Below are 24,004 nucleotides of genomic sequence, written 5' to 3'. Positions count from 1 at the left end.
TCTGATCCTATTCATTTGAATATTTCTGCTGTGATTTTATCCAGGATTGTTTGTAAAAACTTGACCGAATTTTTATTTTAATGTATTCACCTTCTAGTATAAATCATTCTAAATTAACATTACTGTCCTTGGTAGCAATTTTCCTTGAATTAATAGCAAGTCTTTCTTTCAAATATCATATTCAAGCAATAACGTTATTTCCCTGTGTTCCAACAGTATGGAATTTTTCACTTAGTTTTGTTTTGGCAGACTATCAGTGAGTATTGTCCATGAAAGGGTTGGTACAACTCCAGTTGGAGTTATATTGTTCTTATTTTAATCATTAAGAATAAGAGGCAGTGTTTCTTTCCTCTTGGTTCACTTTTTGACCATTTTATTTGAGGCTTGAGTCTTTACTTGATTTCAGCTGGCTTGGTACCAATTAACTGACCCTATCAAGGGTGCTTTTTGGTGCTCTGAGTATATACCAGTTATGATCCTTTAAGAGAGGGACTACCTTGATAAAAAAGATCAGACCAGAAATGGCAGGAAGTTTACAAACAAAGGGAGATTCTGCTTGCTCAAGAAATATAGAACCAATTATGGGTTCTTGATACATGTGAAAGCTCTTATTTGATCAACCCTTAGTATATATGCGTGCGTGCCCTATCTGCCTACTACCATATTAATTATTTATTTGACATAATTAGTGAATATAAATTTTCCTTAAAAATATTTTGATGAATCATCACTAAGCTCCCTAAATATTCCCTTTCATTCCCTCAAAATGACCATACGTAAAACTAATATTTTCCACTATAAATATACACCCTATGGTTCAATCCCAGAACCATTATTACTTTGAGTGTATTTTTCTTCTATTAGTATATTATATATTATCAAGTTATTGATTAAACAACAACTAATTAAACAATGTTTTTTTAACCAATAGGTTGATTGAAAAAGGTTTGTGTGACAATCTAATTGTTCTTGATGATGTAAAGGATCAAATGGTTCTAGACTGTTTTGCTATTGGTGCAAAGTTTCTTGTTATCACCGAAGATAAGGGTGTCATAGGAAATCAGAATGAATCTTCTGCTCATTGTATTAAGGTAACTATTAAAAATCTTTATTAAATGTTCATAAATGTTTTAACTAAATTTTTTTAAGGAATAAACTTATCAAAAGATCATACCGGCTTGTTATCCTCCGATATTTGTATATTAATACTGAAAATCAGAGTTATGAGGAAAAGAGATGCCATCATGAGATCCTTCTACATCAATTACTGAAGGGATAATTACAAACAAAAGCCTCAAATCTTTCTATCATCCACTCACTGATCAAAAACCATTTGACATGTTCATATTTTCCTTGTCAAATGTTTGTTACGGAAACAACACTATTTGGCTGTAAGTTAGCCCTAAGTTTTCGCTTGTGCATACACAGAACTATTTTCCTGGATACACTTATTATTTTAAAAAAAAGTACCTTACCACAGACCTTATTATCAAACAACAAATCTTTAACCTGAATACTTACATTGCTATGTAATTAGCAAGCTTTATTTATACTAAATAAATATTGATTAATAGGAACATTATAAATCATTGATAATGTTCATAATCATTTAAATATTATATCAGATTTTTGTTTAATCCACAGATTTTATTTTAAATCCATCACCATGACCTTGTTTAGCATTTAAAATAAATTTTTAACTAAGATAAATATTTTAAAGAGTAAATTTTCATGTTTGTTTGTTTGTTTATTGGTGTGACAGGCCTCGCACGATGTACTTAGGAAATACACCGCGCGTTTCTTGACATGGTTTTTATGGGGTGGGTCCGTCACTCCCACGCCTATTTTTTTGAGTGCCACCTATTGGCTGACGGCCCTCACAAATGCCGGGGGGGAGGTTGTGAGTATTGTACAGTTATAAGCTTGAAAAAATCTCGGATAGGGCCAGGGACTTGAACTCGCAATCTACAGGTTGGCAGACAGATGCGTTACCACGCTGCTACTGTCACCCCCATATAAATTTTCATAAAATATAGAAATGCTGTTATTTGATATTAAATGAGTATTAAATAATTGCAACATGTGTTTGTTATTCGTGTACCCAAGTACCCCTTTAGCTCCAACATAAACAACTTACTTAGATGTTTATCTGTATAACTTAAACTTATTGGTCTCTTTCTAGTCCAGTGCAAATTCCATCAAACCCTTGGAACAGTGACTTAATAATAGGGGTATTCATGATGTTGTGTTAAATGTTATATGTTTTACCATGTTAAATGTTATAACTATAGGATTGTGAGCAGCCCTATTTGAAGTCATGTTAAACGTTAAATGCATAAGAGCCCCTAGCGGATTTTCTCAGCAACTTGTTGTATAAGCCTTTATGTTTATAACCTTCCTTCCAGACCCTCATGTTATTGTTTACTTCAGTTTTGATTTAAGTAATTAATTAAAACATGCCTAGAGTGAGTGAAAAGTAGAATTTGTGTGAAAGTTTAGCTTATGAGTGTCTTATTGATCTTCAAACTTGTGAAGAAGAGAATGAAGATGAGCTAATTGACAACTGTATTGAAAGTCACAACAACTAATATGGCGGCGATCTCAACTAGTCTATTGTGTGACGTCATTCTCGATTTAACTGACCAAGTAACAGACTCTCAGCCATGTTAAATGTTATTTCGTTTTACCACGGCAAAAGAAGGCAATTTTTTTCGATTTAACACGAGTTTTTCCATTTAACACGCTTTAACATAGATCATGAATACCCCTAATATTCATTATTGAGGTGTAGATAGTTGACCGTAGATTAATGATTGGAGAAGTTTGTCGGGGGGGGGGGGGCGGCAGCAAAAAAAAAAATAAAAAAAACCATATTTATTTATTTTATGCCGACGTTTTACAATACAATACAATTCCACGATTATCAATCAATTAAAAATTTTGTACTATTCAATTATCAGTTATCAATTTTTTATCATTTATGATTTAATTCAATATTTTGTATAATTCTAAATTTGTTTGTATACTATTCCTTTTCAATTGTACGTTACTCTAAATGTTGTCGTTATCTCTTTTGTTCTATAGCCCTGATGAAGACCTGAAACTCAGGTCTAAACGTCGGCATAAAATAAATAAATATGGTTTTGTTTATTTATGTTGTTCTTTGCTGACCGCACTCCCTGACAAACTTCTCCAATAATTAATATTCTTTATTGATTGATGATATATGATATAATAATATTGATCATCATTGAATTAATAATATTCACCAAATTTACTAAAATACTCTTGGAACTTAATATTTTCTTCTAGCTTCTGTATTTGTCATTTAAAGCTTTGAAGGAAATAATTGGATCTTAACATTTATATTTGTTTTAGAACATCCATTCATTACCCCTTATATTATGAAAGTAATTAAACCATTATCCATATTTATTTTGAAACTTGATAGATCATTGCATCATTCAAATATATATTATAATTTTATTATGTTTCATGCATTCATGTTAAGTTTGGTAAGTATCCAAAATGTTTGTAAAGTAATTGAGTATCTTGCAATAATTATCATTTAGAAAAAATGTTTTTAATTAATCGCTTTGTTTATGGAATTATTGTTAGTTTCTAGCTTTGTAAGGAATTATTATTTTTAATTTAGTGATTTTTAATTCAAAAACAATTATGTTATTGTCTCTTTTTTTATTTCTCAGTAATTAAGTTCTTACTTCATAATAGCAGTTTTTTTATGACTTTATTTACTATTTATATTATTTTATTAGTTTATTGCTTCAAAAGATAAATATATTAACCCAAATATAGTTTTTTGAAGTTTATTTAGTATTATTTTTTTTTTTTAAATATTTATTTATTGCTATTTACCACTGTACATTATAAAACATTTAGTAAATCTGATCTAAGTTAAACTGGTATTATTAATAAATAAAAATGTATTTATCATTATATTACAAATTGTTTGGTAAAAGAGTTGATTGATTAAATTCAATGTTATGTGTTAAAAAAATACAAATTAGAACATTCTTGTTTCTTAACACTTCTTGTTATCTTCTCTACTTTTGTTATTTGTGGTCTGAATTAAACTGAAATCTTAATTTTGAAGTTTTATGGGTAGTGAAATAACTAGAAGGTTATTTCAATGGATTTTTATATGTTAGAATGCAATAAGAGAACTATCTGTTAAATAAATGAACTAGGTATCTTAATAAATAAAGATTAAATAGGTGGACAGGAAGACTATTCCCAACGCAGGGTGAAGAAAGGTCTGGTAGATCTTCTAGAGAATGGGAGAAGACTCAAACAGATGGAAGAGAATCCTCCTAGAAGCGATTTTAGAAGAATGGAACCTTATGAGGGAAATCAAATAAAATGGGGCTACCAGAAGGATATACTTCTCTACCGTTGGTTCACGCCTGGAATCTAAGTGATGAGGGGACAGGACTCTACATTCTGACAGAGCGTGATCTCCCTTAGCTGATGACCAAGGAGAACTACCCATTCTGCAAGGCCTTTGTGTTCCAGGTGTAAGGAAGCTGCTGGCTCCAATCATTTCTCCCAGGGTATGAGACAAGAGACTATACCAGACATGACAGAAGAGGACAATCTATAGTAGAGCAAGCTGTGTGCACAGTCAATAACAATGCTGTGAACACCCGTATTGCCTGGCAGGCAGGGTAGGGTGAAGGATAAATAAATAATAAATAGTCCACTTATCAATTTATATTGTGAACAGCCAGAACACCAATTATATAATAGATTTTATTTTATTCTAAAAAGTTATATATTAACACTGTTAATTATAAAAGGCGAAATTATCACAAAAGTATAATTCAACAATCATCGGAGACCCGTGTTGGTCCATTATAAATAAATTTAAAAGAAATCCTCTCTTATTGTCTATTGTATTTACTCAATGGGAATCCTTTTTCAGCGAGATATACCCAAACAAAATAATATTCAGCTTGAATTTATTTGATGTAATCCACCCTATCTTTGATACCCCTATAACACGGGCTGAAATTGACTCCTCTCTTAAAAAATGTAAATTAGGTAAATCTCTCAGATCCGATAAAATAACGTATGATTTCATTAAAAATTTGCCAGATAACTGGCTTCTGTACATAGAAGTGCTATTTAATAAAATACTGAAAGATAAAAAATTTCCTAAATCATGGTCCAATGTTATATCTGTAATGATACATGAAAAAGGCAATTTAAATAACCCAGAGAATTATTGATGCATTGCTCTAACAGCATGAAATCCATTAACTCCATTTTATACAATAGATTATCGATCTGGTGCCAACAAACCGATGCTCTTCCAGAATCTCAATCGGGCTTCCGGTAGGGCTGAGGCTGCTTGGACAATATTTTTTTTGTCTCAAGTACTCTCCCTCAAATCAATTTATTGAAACATGCATTTGTAGATTTTCGAAGAGCGTTCGATTCATTCTCGCATTCTAATCTTTGGAGCAAGTTTTTCTCAGTGGGAATAAGTGGCAAATTCATTAGGATGCTCAAAGATTTGTATAATAATGCAACCATGCAGATAAAATGTATAAACCAATTGAGTGACCCAATAGAAATTACTGAGGGTGTTTTCCAGGGAGATATATTAAGCCCCTGATTATTCTATTTATTTATTGTGGATATAGACATGGTTTTTCAAAGAAATGGGGCACATGGAATGAGAATATTGCCATATGAAGAAATTTTAACCCTTATTTATGCAGATAATTTGGTCTTGATTGGAGATGTCCAATCGAAACTAAATATTTTAAGTAAATACTGCAAATTAAATTCCTTGACTGCTAATATAGAAAAAAAAATTGTTAAAAACTTATAGGTATAGGCCCAAAAGAGGCAAAAGGATGTATTTTGAGGGGAGTATTGTTGAAGAAGTACCTGAATATAAATACCTTGGTTTAACTTTTAATTCATCAGGACTCTTTAACCGTACCATGAAGCAAATACTATTGAAAAGCAACTCAAGCATCGAGGTGGTACTAAGTACCTGTGTGAAAACAAAAATAATCTCGTGGGATGCCAGGCAGAAGCTTTACAAGTTGATTATGTTGTTGTATCCTAAAGGCCTCGAAGCATATAGAAGAATTGGAGAATATACATGCTACTAGTGTGTTAACAACGAAACACCCAACACTTTATGGTAAGACTAGAAGTCCATTCCTGTGGTATATCAGGTTTTAAACCAAACTTTGTCCTGGTCACTAAATATTCTTAACATGAGTTGTACTTGCTTTGTGAAACAATGTTATTTAAAGCTACTGCAGCTAGACAGCAACAACTGTTTGAGTTTGCAATACAACTGGGTAACGCAGATAAGAAAACTATTGGAGAGTTTCGGAATGTTTGACCCAATACTATTCAATGATCCGGGAGGTATGAAAATTAGAATGTGGGAGATCTTGGATAGATATAGGGAATCTGTCAAAGATAAAGACCTCCTGTCATTACGAGAATCAATCTGTAACCTGTGGTACAGTAGGGTCTTCATTGAAACAGACACTCTTCAAAGCTACCTAAAAATCAGCTGCCCCATAGCTTACTTGAGAATAATTGCCCAACTACGACTATCCAGTAAATATGCAATTACTCTAAGTGTAGGTCTGTACAAAGATATTTTAGACCCACAAAAGCTATTTCCTGCTTGTGCTAAAATGACAAAGGAGGATTGTTTCCATTTCTTAACAAACTTTCCCGCGTATTATGAAAACCGAATCCGATACATGCAGAAACTAAGATATATTAACCAAACCAAGTTGTATGAATATTTATCTGTACCCTCATGATCAGATCTTAAACTTCTTTTTATATATGTAACACAAAGCCTGATACCTATCTTCACAATAAGATGCATAATTTTTTGTTTCTTTTATTTTACTAAGTAATTAATGTCGTTTTTGTTCTGTTTTTTCATTCCGACTAATGTAGATAATCCCAGTTTGGGTTTACTGTTTGTTATTAGCTTATATAAATGATTTTTAATTCACCATTTGGGTATACTGTTTTGTAATAATCAAATATTACTTATTTTTTATGATTGTTACTATTATAATTTAATTATTTTTACAATGATTGTTAAATTATGTACTTTACGGCTAACTCTATTTGTACGGGGGTTGCCCCATAAAGAAATTATTATTATTTTATTGATGATTTATTTTCTTGTTTATAGGTTGATGAAGGATTTAGTTTGCATGAAACTCTTGAATTGTTTTCAAAAAGTTTAAATGTTAAAGATATTGCATTGCCCAGTCAAGCTTCAGATATTCACCAGTACACAAAAGGTTTTTATTTTATTTAATTTTTTTTCTATTAACCTTCATTTATATTTTCATTAATATCTCACTGGCTAATTTATAGAAAAAACATTTTAATTGTTTATCTTTGATTCATATAAGTAATGAAGGATGTTAGTATTAATCCTTAATTACTGTTTTGTTGTGCTCAAAAGCTCTTAAAAAGTTTCTGTACCAATATTAAGTGATAGAAATTTCTATTTCGTTATTATTATTCCCTCCCTCTTTAATTCATTAGTTTTTCAATTTTCTTTTAGGCCATCCTTTGACTATATCGTTGATTGCTGGTCAGTTGGAAAATTACAAAGATAGTGTTATGAAAGATTACTCTCGATGGGACCACTATGTTAAAATGTTATCCAATAAAAACAGGTATGATTTACTACTATTTTAAAAATCAATAAATTTTCATTTTGCTATAGTACTTAATTAATTAGAAGGGAGGCATTATTGACTGTAATAGTAAATCACTATTTATTATATAGTTGGGAATCATTTAGGATTGCTCTTTTGTGCCCCTTCTCTGAAATATTTTTATTAGTATTGAGAAATAAATAATACCTGCCTGGGACTTACCCCTTACTTTTTATGACTTAATTCTTTAAAAAATTGTCATTTATAAATAACACTTTATTTTACTATTTTTAAGTTCGAGTACGTATTACAAAATGTTCAATTGTGTCACAGATTCTTCAGACAGCTTAGTAAATTGGGAAAGGATGAACAGAGGAAAATGGGGAGAATGAGTATGGAGTAGAAGAGTGGGGATAGCATTTCCTAACTTGCCAGACTTTCCAGAAAGTCAATATAGTTGTTAATGTTCAACCTTAAATTAAATTATACTAGAAATTTAAAATGTGCCTCACAAATTAAATTGGCATAAGGGTGAAAGGCTCTGTTATCTGATGCCTCTTAGCTCAATAATATGTAAATAAAAATACTAATGTATATACATCATTAAACTATTTACTATGAAACCAGTATATACTCACAAATTAAAAACAACTAGTTTTTTTTTTTATTATTATTATTATTATTATTCATGTTCATTAGGAGAAGAAGTTTTAATGACTTAGAGAGCTTTTACAGTGCCATGAAAGAATCAATAGAATCTTTGGGTGAGAATAAGATTTTTTTTCAGCAATTAGCAGTGTTTGTCAAAGATGTCAATATCAAACCTGAGGTAATATGTTTACATTTGATAGTTATTGTGAACTTTCTGAATATCTGTTTTAAATTAATAATTCTGCTTCGAAGACTAATTAATTATATTTTAGGTACTAGGAATATTATGGAAAATGGACAAATATGATGCAGAGGCAATGATGTTTGATTTTGTCAGAAAATCTCTCGCAGTTATGAAGTGGAATGAACTGCAGGACAGTTATGTTTATGGTGTACATGATCTAGTTTCTGATTTTCTAAAAAATCATCTCAAGTCTGAAGAACAGGTTGGTAAAGTATCAATAATATTTTCCATGTTTATTATCAAAATTGACTTATGCTTGCTGGATATTGATTGTACATCTTTTTTATTAAATTCAGATAGGTAACTAAGATTGATTTTTTACAAATGAAAATTTAAGACAGAATAAACTAATACATAAGCAGCAATATTTAAGTTGAGTAAACCAAACCTTGTAAAAACTTGATTAGTGTTGCTCAGTACACTTTGATTATACTTACACTTGTCTCATTGATTTGAAAAAAAAACAAGGTATAAGATAGCAAAATCAAGACAAGAAAAATACTAGGTGCTCATGTTGTAGATATTTAAAATTTTTGGTCTTCCAGCCTCAAAGCTTGAATAACTATGTAGAGACCTTTTAACCAAGTAATACTCCTAAACCTGAAATGGATGGTGATAACTGAATGAACTGCCATTTGTGTATTTTGTTCCACTAATATTTTATTAATCATAGGGCAAAGCACAGTCAGCTGTGATTTCACCAATAAGTTCATGTTTGTTTGTTTTTCCTTCTCATTGGAAAAAAAAAAGGATTAATATTTTCTCTCTGAGTAGAACATTAATTATAGTTCCTGATCAATGAAATAGAACCTTTAAAGTGTGTTGTTGGGCTGAAATTCTATTTAGAAAAATATTGAAACAACCCTATTTAAGCGATGACCATCTTGTACAATTTTTTGGGTGGTTGTATTGGTGAATGAGTAATTAAATAATTATAATGAGTATAATTTTTTAGTAATTATGTATGTAAAATATATTCAAGGGTTTAAAATAATACAATCACTAAACTTCTTAAAAGTTATTTTTATTATTTTTTTTTTATATAATTTTTATTATTTCTTTACAGTTTTTGTAATTTTTCTAATATTTTTACAATAGAACCTTCTAAGCTGAAATTATTTGTTATATCCCACTTACAATTTATTAGAATGAAATTTTTCCTATACCTCATTATATGTATGTTAATGCAATAAAAATATCTCATCTCATCTTTGTTTGATAGACAAATTTTCTTGAAATAACCATTTCTTCTATACTTTATTAATTAATATTTTTTAGGAACTCCATAAAAATTTCATTTTGAATTACAAGGCTGAATGTAAAGAAATATGGTCTAATTTACCTAAAAATGATAATTACATTTTTTATTACATTGGATATCATTTAAGAAAGGCAGGAGGTGCTTTTCATGACCTTTTCAAAAGCCTCTACTTTGATCTTCCTTTTCTAGAAGCTAAACTCCGAGTGTGTGGCCCGGCAGATTTAATTCAAGATTACAAAACATATAAAGGATTAATTACAAGTCAAGTAAAAATATTCAACTTTTTTAGTATTCTTAATATTGATTAATTAATTTTTAAAAAATACCAATTCTCCATACTTCATTCAAACAGGATTATAACTAAAGGGTTTATAATTTTTTTTTTATGTATATATATATAGAATGAGGAATTAAAAAAAAAGGCTGAAGAATTCAGTACGTTTATCGAATATCATGGAGTTTCAATAGCGAACGGCATTGCCATAATTCAAGCTGCCCTTCAAGAACCGACGACTTCCAGTGTCCATGTGGCGGCTGTTCATTTAGCCAAGAGCAAGAAATGCAAAGAACTTTATTTACACTCCTCCCCGTATGTATTATTTGATCAATATGTTAGTTTATAAACTTTGCAAATATATCTGAAAAATACACAAAAATGTATATTGCACAAAAATATATAAATAACAGAGATAAAATTAAAGCCAACCAACACTTTTGAGTCTTTCAGAGGTGATGATTAAGAAAACACTTTCTGGGCAACATTACATTTTTTATCAGCTTCCTTCGGCAGCTCTGGTGATTTTAGTTCACCTGAGAGTGCTTCTTGAGTCTGAACTTACAGTTTTATTATTATGTTATAAATAATTTAATGGTTGTTTTAAAAAAAAACTATTTTGACTTATGGTTCATTCAGGCACCCACATGTTATTGTTTCTAATTGCAGTAACACTGTTGTTGAGGCCTCAGAAAAACAGTCTGGGAATTCGCGAATAAAGAACTACTAAAATGAATTGAAGGGGTGGGTGGATGAAAGGTTTATGTTACAAATTGTAAATTTTAAGAAAACAAAGTTCAATTTTTTTTTTTTTGAGCTTGTTATGTTTTGAAGTGTACATAGCCCCTTCTATATCTAGGTTAATCAGTTATTATTTGAAATTTTAAGTTTGAGTACATCACACTGAGAGGTACTCTAACCTAAAAATCTATCTGCCTATCTAGTAGCACTAGCTAGATCCTATCCCTCTTCATCCGAACTAAGGATTCAAAAAATAAATAAATGTTACATAGTTCCTTCATTCACTAATCCCTTCAATTATAAAAAATTGTTTATTGTTCTGATTTAAAACATAAATAATTAAATTTATAATCTTAATATTTTCTTGAGACTGGTAAATTTTTTTAAAATAAATAATTTAAATTCTATCGATTATAGTCTCAAAACCTTTTATTCCTAAGTCCGACGTTTCGGCCAATCCGGCCATCTTCAGGGACACTCTACCACAAAACAGCTTTTTGTTGTATTAAGGTAAGGTAAATTATAAATAATAATGTTAAGTATTTTGAAATGGTTGTTGGATCATACATGTAATAAAAGCTGTTTTGTGGTAGATTGTCCCTGAAGTTGGGCGGATTGGCCGAAACATCGGACTTAGGAATAAAAGGTTTTGAGACTATAATCGATAGAATTTAAATTATTTATTTTAAAAAACATAAATAATGTTATATAATAAATAAAAAATAAATATTTAAACAGATTAGCGCCAAAAGTAGTAGCAATAGCTTAATTTTGCACATGACTCAGGTTCTGGGATCCTATGGTACAATATCAATTTAATCTGCCATTCCATTGGTATATTTTTTCAATGTGGTTTCCATGAAATCAGTTTTCACTATTGTGGAAAATTGATCTAATATTTTTTTCTATTAACTAAGAAATTAATTATGTTATTATTTTTATCTAATACATATTTGATATATGTTTATTGAAAGGTTGGTAACTTGTTATACTCAGTTTGTGCATGTGTTTGCTTAGTGTGTACTCACTTTGTTTAATGTGATAATTAAGTTATTTATAAATTATATTCATATAATTTAATAAAGTTAATTTATTAAAAATAAAATTTGTCTTAAGACTGCTACAAATATATTAAAAAGCCAGGGCCCCACATGAAACTAGTTATATCTATTACATTTCAGGCTGAGTCCAGTTGATAGAGTAATCTTACCCGATACTCTAGAAATAGATGAAGAAATAAAAATTGTTTGTTTCGGAAGAACCACAAATGAAGTTATTGTTGCTGTTGGGCATAATGGAAAATCTTTAAAGGTGTTTTTTTGTTTTGTTCTTTAAATATATTCTTGTTTATTCAAATTTCAGAAACTATTTTAAGCCATATTGATAAATTATTGATCTGCAACCCTTAATTTTACTATTCTTTAATTTTGATTGATATGCCAACATTTTGCTTAATATCATTTATTTATAAATGATCTTTGAAGTTGATATAAAACAAAAATTACATCCTTGAAAAATTCTGGTTGATAAAACTTGTTCATGATTTTATGACATTTTCCTTAGCTTAGGACCCTTGCAGATGCTAAGAATTTTACCAGGTTGGAAAATAATGAGCCTAGAAAAAAAGTTTGTTTACATTCAGTTGCAAATTGAGATCAATAGAGGTTTACATATTCATGTACTTAATTTCTTCTATTGCACTTTATTTTAAGGCTGTTCAAAGTATGAAACCAGGACTAGATCCTTGTTATATCCAAATTTGTGATATGAGTCTTGTTATAATGTGGGTCCACTGTAGTGAAATATTGACATTCAATTATTCTATTTTTCAGAATATTCTTTTTTTTAACTGATTTTTAAATAGTTACCATATAAATATTTTAATTTATTTCTTTAAATATATCCTAAATATGTCTGAGAATTTTTTAATTGATTTATTTCATTGAAACTGTAATTTGTACTTGTCTTGATATAATTATGATTTCAATTTGTTTGTTTATTTAGCTTGCTAAGTCATTTTTTGAAATTGCTTTATTATCACATAATACAAATAAGCTTAACAATCTCATAAGCACTTAGTAATTTTGTAACAAATAATGCGTTAAATTTTTTTTCTAGATTTTATAATCAATCAATAAAGCACCCAAATAACTGGAATTGAAGTTTACTTTTAATACTTATATATTTTTGAAGCATTAAAGTTATTTCCATTCTCTTATCGTATATGGTGTCTTCTCTTATCATAAAGTTGGTGAAAAACTTGTTTTCATCTGCTTTTAATTGATGAAACAGAGTCAAGATGTCCTTTTCACCTCTTATTTTTATACTCTAGTAACAACGATTATCATGTTAATCCTGTATATAATGGTAATAAAACCACATTGTAATTAGGCAGCTTTTATTGATTGTGGTAACTAGAAGACTACAAAGTTTAAAAGACACAGTAGTCAACTAGCAGGTAGAAATCCGATTGGTATGTAAATGTTCTGCCAGATCAAACTCCTGGCAGGAAACCAGGCATGTGCAAAAAATGTATTGTGCGCAAGGGGCCTTAGACAAACATTTTTATTCAACATAACATAATAGTTATTCAAACCTTTGTGTGTGAAAGAATGAACTATTCTTTTTCTTTTTTTTTTTTTATGTATTAACAGAAATTTACCTGTGTAGTTGTTAATGATTCATATTAGTTGTTGATGATGATTGCAAAGACATTTACTGTAACACTTTTTAACTACTATGAAGTTGACCATCATAGTTGATGTTTTTGGGATGGCTATATGCATATAGAGAAATAATTAGGTTCCAGATCATGGCTGAAATCCCAAAAACTCAACCTCCATATTAGTTCATCATCACATCAGCCTCTATATTTTCTATATATTTCAGGCTCAGTCAAATCGATATAGTAATCTTTCCTGATACTCAAGAAACAAATGAGGTTGAGCTTCTTCACATGTGTTAGGATTATCCAGGCACTAATACATTTCCACCTTTTGCTAAGATTACTGTTGTCTCAACTGCTTAATAATATTGAAACAGTCACATCCATGAGACATGCTTTTAGCTTATTTCCTATTTCAATTTATATTGCTGACCTAAATATAAATTTCTATTGTTTTCTAAATTGAATAAATAAACTTTATAAATTACATTTATTTTTAATTACAGTATTTTAAAAAATGCACCAATTCTCTTTTTAGTAATATAAGTACACTTAACTCATGCCTCTGTTAGAAATATTTTATGTGTCACTTTGTCCAATGATTCAGTTTAGTGTTACCACATGTTTTAATAAATCACTGGCCATACATTCAGAGCAGGGTGATCTACCTCTTGGATCTCTAGTATAAAAAGCAAGAGAAAGATTTTATCCAAACTACCATTTATTCAGTTAGGTGTTGTGAAAAATTATCTACTATATTTAAATTCTTTTGATTAAAAATCACTCTAAATATCTCGGGACCATCACCCCATCATGAGGTATATTTTCATTGTTACTTTTTACTATTATTAGGATCTCTCTCCATTTAGTCCAACAATTAAAATCCAATGGTATGTAATGTTGTCTTAGTTATTAAAATCTGAGTTAATGTATATAAAATAAGGAGTGTCTATTTTTAATTCCATTGTTACGAGATTTGGCAATGAAAGTATACCTCATGACAGGGCAATAGTCTCGAAATGTCATTCATGAGTAATTTTTAATTAATGGGATTTAAATATGGAAGATAATTTTCATTACTCTTACTCAATTATATTGAAATTCTCCCAGTAACCCTTAATTATAAGATGATTTATTCAATTGTAAAACTTTGTTTACTTTTCAGCTTTATAATATTAGAGCTAAGGGTGTTTTGAAAGAATACATTGGTCACACAAATAAGATTACAAGCCTTGATGTATCAAGCTGTAAAACATTACTGCTTTCTTCCTCAATGGATAATACCATCCGGGTATGGTCTTTGGAAAATGGAGAGTCTTCTCAGGGTAATTTTTTTAATTTGTATTTATTATTTTAAAAAATATTTATTATTTTAAAGGAGAAAATTCATTTCTATTGTTAGGCTTACCACTCACAAGGACTTGGTGTCCCGAACTGTATTTTTGTCTCATCCACCTCATTTTGAAAACTTGTGTTGACCAATTTTGTTTCACATCTCAGTCCATCTAGGTCTGTTTGGTAGAAATAATGCTCTCTCTAAAAAAATTACTCCACATGTAATGTACGGTCTGTAGATTTCAATTAACTGAATTGAAAATTTGGAAAAATAGTTTTTATATTTCCATTTTGTTTTAGAATAAGTAACAAAATTATATAAACATCTAGCAACTAGCATCTCCACACACCTTAACTTTTCTCTCTTAGCACTCGGAATTTGGTTTTAACTCCAGAAGCCTAACATAATACTATCACCCCATTCACAGAAATATTTTTAAAATACAAGGCATCCAAGATGCCAGTAGTTCTCATTAGTTGTCTACCTTACAGTATTTCTAATTTATTTCATGTTTGTTCTTTCATATTGTGTATATAATCAATAATTATTTTGTATGGAATGTTTGAAACCAGTTTCCATAAGTATTTCTAATTTTGTTTGAGAATAAGTGATTAACTGATGATACAAGCTAACCTTCATAAGTTTAGCAACTGACATCCCCACTTGCTTTTGATTTTTCCTTAGACTAGCCTCAGAATTGAAGGATAAACAGTATATCATCACCCACCTCAATGCCCATTTTTCAGCATCTGTGTTTCCACAATTACAGATTTTGTTCTTTATAGATATTAAAAAGCATTGAGAATAGCCAACATCCCTACTTCAGACATATTGTGATTGGTATAGCCTCCTTAAATTTCCTTCCAATCTTTAATCTTGACTCTGCTCCCATAATATAAACTTGTCATAGCTTTTAGAAAACCTTTACTTATTTTTGCCAATTTGAGCACCTCCCAGAGTTGCTTAAAAGGAACAGCTTTCATATGCTTATTAAATATCTGTAAGTCAACAAAAGTAAGGTCATAGGTCATCCTTCCTGTACAAGTTGGGTGAGGGTAACAATACTTGTATGATCATTACAAGATCTACCACTCCTGAAACCCAGTTGCTCCTCTGTCATTTGGTCCCAAATCTCCTTTATTTCAATTCAAACATTTACCCCCTACCTGGCCATTTCTGACATGGGGAAGGAGTTATCCTATAGATAACCAACTTATTCTAACCCAAGTGGGAGGGCTGAGTTTTATTTCTTCTTTTATTTATTTATTTTATATATATATAGGAGTTACAAAAAATAAATGTCAACCTGCTCATTCCGTAGTCATTACCGGCAATATTGCCGACACTACACTGCTAAGGAGGTACCTCAGCTCATTTAGTAAAAATAGCCTTGGTTAAAAGTTAGAACTGCATTCAAGTACAGCACAGTAATCTGTATCCAAAACAGAATCCTGTGGCTCGTCTCTCTTACATTTCAAGTGTGCATGAACATCCTGGAATCACAGATCTACTCAAAAAAACGGATTTACTCAACAGAGCCTTGAAAGTGATAAAGTATTTTTTATTTGTAAAATCTTTCGAACCACATTCAATATCGTATCACTCTCTCCCAGTACAGATCAATGTTCTATGTGGTTGTTCCTTAGAGAATGCATTAAACGATGTAACAATGCTATTTCAAAAATTGCTTTGACCACAGAGAATAATGTGCACAACATGAAGGCCAAAGTGTTTATCCAGTAACTAAAACAAAAGGGCTGTACCATGTATACATTTTCCTTCGACTGTCAGAAAAAACAGTTCCTTCTTTGAGTGCCTGATCAATCGGTTAATTACTCCCACCAGAAGGGCACTCTAAAGTTCCATAAACTAGCGAAAATGTTTTCTTTTTTTTTTTCATTGGAATGAGAATAAACATTAAAGGGGGTTTAACGAAGTAGCTTTAGCTGTCTATGATTTTTTGTTCAACATGGAAAAATATCCTCTACAGTTTAGAAAATTAGGTGTGCTTTCATGGGGGTTAAATTAGATATGGTTACATGGGGCAGAACAAGTATACCACCATGATCTGTATATTAGGGCTCTGGCTCTCTGGGAATTTAGGGAATTCCCATTTTGAAGAATCAAAAATTATCTCCCAATAATGGGTCTCTGTTATTTACTCTCAGATTGCATTTTTGGACGTATCAAAAAAGTTATTTGCAAGAAAAACACGATTGTGTAGCCCGATAATTACATAGAGCTCTTCTCAAAACAGGGAGCAACAATTACCCTGGCAGGCAAAGTTTTTTTATTAGAAAACAGCAGTGGATGATCTTGTTCTGAAATGTTAAAAAATGGCATTTTAAGTTTTTCGGTGACCAAATGCCACCAAATTATTTAGAAAGAAATTCAAGTAATGATGACATTGTGAAAGGGGAAGTACACTACCATAACTCAGTGGGTGGCTATAAAGCCATTACTAAGAAAGGAAAAAAGTTGATTAACCTGCAGGACAGCCCTCTGCATGGGTACTAATTAGATTACGCTGAAAATGGAAAACCATCCTGATTCTGCATTGCCTCATGTACTTTATGTTTTTTTTTTTTTTTAAAAAAAACAGCAATTTAGATTCAAAATTGTTGACATGAGAAATTTTTTTTTCTCCTGTAAATCGGCTTGTTTTGATGGAAATTGCCTCAAGAATCCCATTGAAACTGTGTTAGAATTAGGGTGGCTCTGCCCTATTACCTCAAAAGTGGTAATTTATCTTGAAAATGAAACACAGGACCAAGATTTTGTGGATATAGGAATGTATCATTCTAATTGAAGTCTTTAAAACCCAGTTAGTACTACCTCGACCCGCTTATTTACCACTTTCAGAATTTTGTAACCACTTAAATTTTAAAATCATTTTTTTTTAGTTTTAATTACTGAAATAAGGATTTGTCACTCGTTCATGAAATCCTCTTTCCTTTGGCACCTTTTTTATTTAAATCTATCAATCTTGATAGATGGAAAAGGGATCCACAGTACTAAATCATATATATATAAGATGATTTTATAATTATATGGATATAAAGGTGAGCGTACAGAGTATATATTATATGTTCTCATGTTTATTCTTAATTTGTTTTTTTGTTTAAGGTGACAGAAGTCCTTCTCCAACAGAAAGACAGTTATACTTCATGAATTTATTTAATAATACTCTGACCAACGAAGTTGGTAAAAGTAATGCTTTATATGTACTTAAACCCCCCTACCCTGTATTGTGGAGTGTTTTTTCAAAAAAGGATTCTTCAATCATTGCCAGTTTGGGGCCCACTAATATCAGTGTAAGGATACTGTTTACAATTATATTTCTTTTAATCACTCTTTAATAAAAAAAAAAAAATATTGACATTAAATTAGAAATATGTATTAAAATAATAATTCTATGATACCAATAAGGTATCCTGTAGTTGTGAAATAAAAAAAGTAAAATGAAATTTATACTTTATGCCTTTCTAATATAAATAAAAAATTTATATCTTTTTAATGCATATAAAAACTTTCTTCACTAACAAATTATTGTGGCAGTTAAATCTTATGTATGTGTCATCTCTTGTTTAAAAGATGTGTTTGCTGATATAAATTGATTAAAACTTATTTTTCATTCAATTAAATATTGCTATTACCATTAGATTTGAACAAAATTCTTAAAGAATCATGTTTGATGATAAAGATTTATTTATATAAGTTTGCTAATGTGGTTTAGTTATCTTCCCTGTTTTCCAATTTTTCTTCCACTTTCAGTTTTAATAATTCATATTTTTTTATTATGAGAGTCTTCCTGGGGTTCAGTTACAGTTCAGCATACCCTCAGTCAGGAAAGAAAAGATTTTTTTTTGTTTATAAGTATTTTAATGTATGTTACTATTTTGCTTTTGGCTAGCATATCCCTCTCCCCTTTTCTAGAATAATAATGCTTAGTAATTATCAATATTATCTAATCTTCCTCAAAGATCTAATAAACGCTGTGATATTACTTACAGGTTTGGATATCTGGTAAACAAAAATGGGAAATTAAGTGTTCTCCTTCTGCTCAATTTAGATGTCTTGATTTTTTGGATGAGCAGTTTGTTGCTGCTGGTGGTTCTGATCAAATAGTATTGTATTTATCAGAAACGGGTGCACAATACCAACAGATTAACTATAACGATTTTATATCTTTACGTTCACTTCCTGGTAAGTTTAAGTTAGTAATACTAAATATTTAATTATGGATTATTTATTTAATAACTATTTATGAACCCAAACATTATTAAATCCTAAGTCCAAAGGTTGTAATTGAAGGGGTAAGTGGACGAAGGGGCTAAGTAACATGTTTTGAATCTTTAATGTGGATGAAGGGGGTTGGTGCCTATACAGCTAGTGTGAGGTACTCTAACCTCTAAATCAAAATAGTAACTGAGATACCTAGATGTACACTTCAATACATAACCAGCTCCAAAAAAAATTGAACTTTGTTTTCTTAAAATTTACTATTTGTAATATAAACCTATTATCCAAGAAGGATTGGAAGGCCAATACATCCCAAGACAAAAATATGTTTGAGCAAAGTGAAAACTAATACTTGATGATATATGAAACAGTATATAAATAAGTTTAAATTAAATAATTATTAGTAGAAAATAATATTTAAGTAATACTGAATAAACCACTTAATTACTTATGAATACATAAATAACTGTTGAACAAAGGGTCAAACTATTAATATAAAGAGCATTTAACTTGGATGATATAAAATAATGGTAAAAATGAAAATTTGAAAAATTGCTGTTAAAAGGAATAAAGATGAACGAAAGGTGATGGCAAAGAATATCTTCATTAAAATTAGGCAAAATGAACATAAAATCAGCAAAAGGACAAAAATGTGTAAGAATATAAGGAGTTCTAAAGAAAAAAATAAATCAATAAGCATTTAAAAAAAAAATTATATATTAATAACAGATGAATAAAATATAAATATAAAACTAGGGAGTGTACCCTCTGTCCGCCTATTGGCGTACCAACCCCCATTTTTCAAAGAAAAATCGATTTTTTATGACCTACTTTTTATTATTCCTCCATATATGTAAAATAAAATATTACTCGGTGATCATATGTCAAATAAAATATTGCTCCGTGATCACTATAAATTTTTTTTATGTAATGGAGAGATAAAAGTTGGCATTAAGAATGGATGAAAAGCTATTGATGTTTTAATAAATATATATTTTGGAATAGACAAAGGATACGTTTTGTTGGTCAGTTGATTAATAGTAAAAGATTATGATTGGATATAAATACTTTTAGAGAGAAGTCCTTTGCCATGGTCAGGGGTGTGGTACAATGGAAGTTTTATTGAAATAAAAATAATGGTTAAAGGATAAGGAGAGTTTGGAGGTATTAGATTTGAATGGGAAGAGAAAGAATATTTGATGCTGAGTGATACGATCTTTGTGATAAAGATAGGAGAGGATAAAGTTATGCAGATGCAACATGGGAACATTCTTTAAGAGGAATGGGATTTTTAAGACGTGTAGATGTTGGCAAGCTTGTTCTGAGATTTGAAGGTTGGGTTGGGAATGGTACAACATAGGATTTCCTTGTTAAAATTAATATTTATAATTTTGAGTAGTCATTTATGTTTCAAGTTCTTTAAAGTGAACATATGTATGTTATAAATGTACATAAATGAGTATCTGGTCTTAAAGCTATCAGATTTAAAAGAGAATATTTTCTTAATCCAGCTAATATTTTACTTAAGACTTTTTTGATCCGATTTTTGTTATCATAGGTAGCAATATATCGGATTGTAAAATAAGTTTGTAGCGTTTTTTACTGGTGATTTCAATAATAACTTCAGATTCTTGTAAATATTTTTAATCAATTATATATGACCCATTTTGATCTATTAAATCTTGCCATCTTTCAGGTACTTTTTTAATTCTGTCCTACCAGAACTTCTTCGATTTTTACACAATGAACTCCACGTGTGTTTTGTAGTCTTCAAGTGAATTAAAGTGTTTCTCGTTAAGAGAGTTTTAAAGGCCCCGAAATAAGTGAAAATCTGTTGGGGCAAGGTCTGGTGAATAGGGTGGGTGAGGGATCACATCCCAACCAAACTCCAATAATTTATACCGAGTCTGCAAAGACATGAGAGGCGTTATTGTGATGGAAAACTATGCCTTTGCAATTAGCCAATGCTGGACGCTTTTGCTCAGCCGCTGCTTTTAATTGTTCCAACTGGGCACAGTTACTGCAGAATTAATGGTCTGGTTGGGCGAGAGGAGCTCAAAATCAAGGACACCTTTCCAATACCACCATAATGCACAGCATAACCTTTTTTGGATATAATCCTACTTTTGGAGTCGTTAACGGCAGGTCACTTCATTTTCCCCAGAACCTTTTCCCCACAATATTATTGTACAGGACTCACTTTTCATCCCCAGTTATCAACCTATTTATCCTTTAACCTATTTATCCTTAGAAGCAGGGAACTTACTGATATGAGGGGTTTCATCATATTTTTAAAACAAACTTTTGTTTAATCTAAAACTTTTTCATTGTAACTATACTTTTTACTTAGTTTATTTATATATATTTTTTTAATTTCAGTGACACTTGGAGGAGGGCTAGTAATATTGACTAAGGATAGATTGACTCTGTATTCACAAAAAGCTAACAACGATTATCCCTGTGCCCCTGTTCCTTCTGTTTCTTTTAAACAATTACACAGTGTTGGAACTCATATTGCTACTACTACTGAGTCTGGAGAGTTATATGTTTTCCATTTTTTCACTGGTTCTGTTGTTTACTATGTTCCTCATATGTCAGGGTATTTTATATATATATTTATTTATTTAGGGTAATTTTTTTTTATATTAGAAAAAATCACTTTAATGTAGGACCTAACATTGATGTGTCATGGTTATGTTTACATAACTAACACAAAATCCAAAATGGCTTCGAAACAGTTACTAGTTAAAGGGCACATTGCTAACGAGGTCACCATCTCAAAAGTCAGAGTAACATTGAACTGTTTCCTTTCCTGAGTTAGATCCAGTGTCTTATCAAACACCTTGATTGGTTTACTACTGAATGTTTTTAAAATTTATTTCTCCTCTAATATATGAAGTTCTATTTAAACCATAACATTCTGAACTTAAATTCAACAATCCTCAGTTTAATTGGAGCATTTCAATGTTATATGCATTTGTAGTTTGCATAGACACAATGTTATTGTCATTTGTTTCTATTGAGGTTAGCATTGGACTTCCTATAACTATAACATTGACTAATTTACGTATTTAAATTAAAATGAAAATTATTTTAGTGTCTAAAATCACAAATGATAATAATTACATCTTTCCAACCTTACAATGTCTTAATATCTTACATAATTATGACATAATTTTCCATAATATTTTCTTGTTAACATTTATGTGTCTAACATAATGTCTATATATTATTAATGGAAATAATTTGCATTTTTAATACTCATACCAGCTCTGTAGATATAAAAATATCTCTACAATATACATATAAATGTATACAGATAAATACACATCAATAGCAACACTTCGTCTTATTTTGTTACTAATTTTTTTTTTTTCCAGACAACTAAACAGTGTTTGTGTAAATGATAAAGCAATACTTTTGGGTTATTCTAATGGTTATTTATACTTAAATCCTCTTGATGGATTACCATCTCCATTGACCTCAATCAAGTGGAAACTTGGTAATGAACCAATACTAATAAAAATGGATCATTCGAAAGAAAATATTGAGGTTTGTTGTATTTTTCTTTAAAGTATTCTATCATTAAAAACAAAAACAAAAGTAGTCACATGTGTATGTATTAAATAAATGTTTCTCAAAGTGCGGTTCATGGGTCTCCCTAATCAATCTTTTGACTAATTGCTTACTAAGTTGAACACCCTGACCTCACGTGGGGGCTCCCTTGGAAACATAATAGCCACTTAAAAACATTTTATATATATATTCTTTTCTTTTAATTTAAGTAAGCATTATATAATGTACAAAATGTAATATTTGGCCAAATAAAGTTTAAATACCTGTTTTTCAACCATGGTGCCAATAGTTGTCACCCGCTTATGCCACTGAATTTGTGTTTGTAATTTGATGATAAATGAATATTTTGCGTTTTTTTTTTTTTGTTTTTTTTAAACTAAATCACTAAATAAGGACTCTAGAAAGTTGTTTATCACCATATTTTCTATAAACATTTAGACAACGTGAAATAATCTAAAGCAATTTTTAAAAAATAAAAGTAATTAAAAAAAGCTTTTGAACTTGTAAAAAATGTCAATGAAAGTGTGTAGAATAAAATAATACAAAAGTAAATAAATGTATATACTTAAAAAAATAAGTTGGAATGAATTCAATAAAATAAAAAAAATTGAATTAGTGTAAAATATCCTAGAGATCATAGCTGGTGGAAGCTAAGACAGTACTAAACATAGTTTGAGGCAATCCAAAATGAAAAGGAGATGCTAGATAGAGCTCTCTTCACTCCAAAAGCAAGCTAGAAAAGTGACCTCTCTTAATGATAGTTTATCATCATACATCCTCTCAAGCTACAACGGCTTAGTGATAATGTGTTGTAAACCGCAGTCAAGGTGTTATTCTCCTCCCCAGAGGAACCTCGAATTTTCTGTTAAACAGAGACAAGTTAGAAAACAAGCTTTTATTTTATATCATGATTTACTAAAAATTTCTGTAAACATTAGTGAAGAATTAAGAAATAATTTTGATTTTTGTTGATGAACATTAGATAAAATGTTCAATTATAACAACTTGTGACAGTTATATTTGGAATTTTGAGTAATTACCTGTTGTTGTTTATTAATTAATTTGTATTAAGAAAATACATAATAAAAATCAATATATAAGAAGATGGTCAGGGTTGCGGTCAAAAGAGAAACAAAAATAGTTTACGACTATTTATTTTCCGACGTTTCGCCCCACTTTGTTGGGTTAAAAAGATACAAAAAAAAAAACTGAGAATATTACAACAATACGATACAATAAGGCAATTTAAGCTAGGATAAATATTATGTAAAAATAAAGTGATAAGAAATTACATAAAAATAAAAGGAAGGAAAACGTAAAATAGTATCA

General features: G+C 30.1%; 1 protein-coding gene across 3 annotated transcripts in view; it reads left to right on the top strand.

Moving 5' to 3' along the window:
• The window catches only part of Dark (Death-associated APAF1-related killer), a 36,874-nt gene that overhangs the window by 3,275 nt on the left and 9,595 nt on the right, over positions 1-24,004 (top strand). For all 3 annotated transcript variants that reach the window (XM_014426539.2, XM_014426538.3, XM_067052655.1), the window contains 13 exons: positions 932-1,091; positions 7,208-7,319; positions 7,589-7,703; positions 8,385-8,514; positions 8,609-8,782; positions 9,859-10,107; positions 10,243-10,430; positions 12,038-12,167; positions 14,687-14,846; positions 17,984-18,171; positions 18,871-19,063; positions 21,479-21,698; positions 22,480-22,651. In XM_014426539.2, the coding sequence (XP_014282025.1) occupies positions 932-1,091; positions 7,208-7,319; positions 7,589-7,703; positions 8,385-8,514; positions 8,609-8,782; positions 9,859-10,107; positions 10,243-10,430; positions 12,038-12,167; positions 14,687-14,846; positions 17,984-18,171; positions 18,871-19,063; positions 21,479-21,698; positions 22,480-22,651 (2,191 nt within the window). The remainder of the gene's footprint in view (positions 1-931; positions 1,092-7,207; positions 7,320-7,588; positions 7,704-8,384; positions 8,515-8,608; positions 8,783-9,858; positions 10,108-10,242; positions 10,431-12,037; positions 12,168-14,686; positions 14,847-17,983; positions 18,172-18,870; positions 19,064-21,478; positions 21,699-22,479; positions 22,652-24,004) is intronic.

This window comes from Halyomorpha halys, unplaced genomic scaffold, assembly GCF_000696795.3.
Source record: "Halyomorpha halys isolate HHAL.00 unplaced genomic scaffold, Hhal_1.1 Scaffold582.1, whole genome shotgun sequence".
In the NCBI taxonomy this organism is placed as follows: domain Eukaryota; kingdom Metazoa; phylum Arthropoda; class Insecta; order Hemiptera; family Pentatomidae; genus Halyomorpha; species Halyomorpha halys.
Note: the sequence above shows the minus strand (reverse complement) of the source record. Positions and strands in the feature narration are given on the sequence as shown.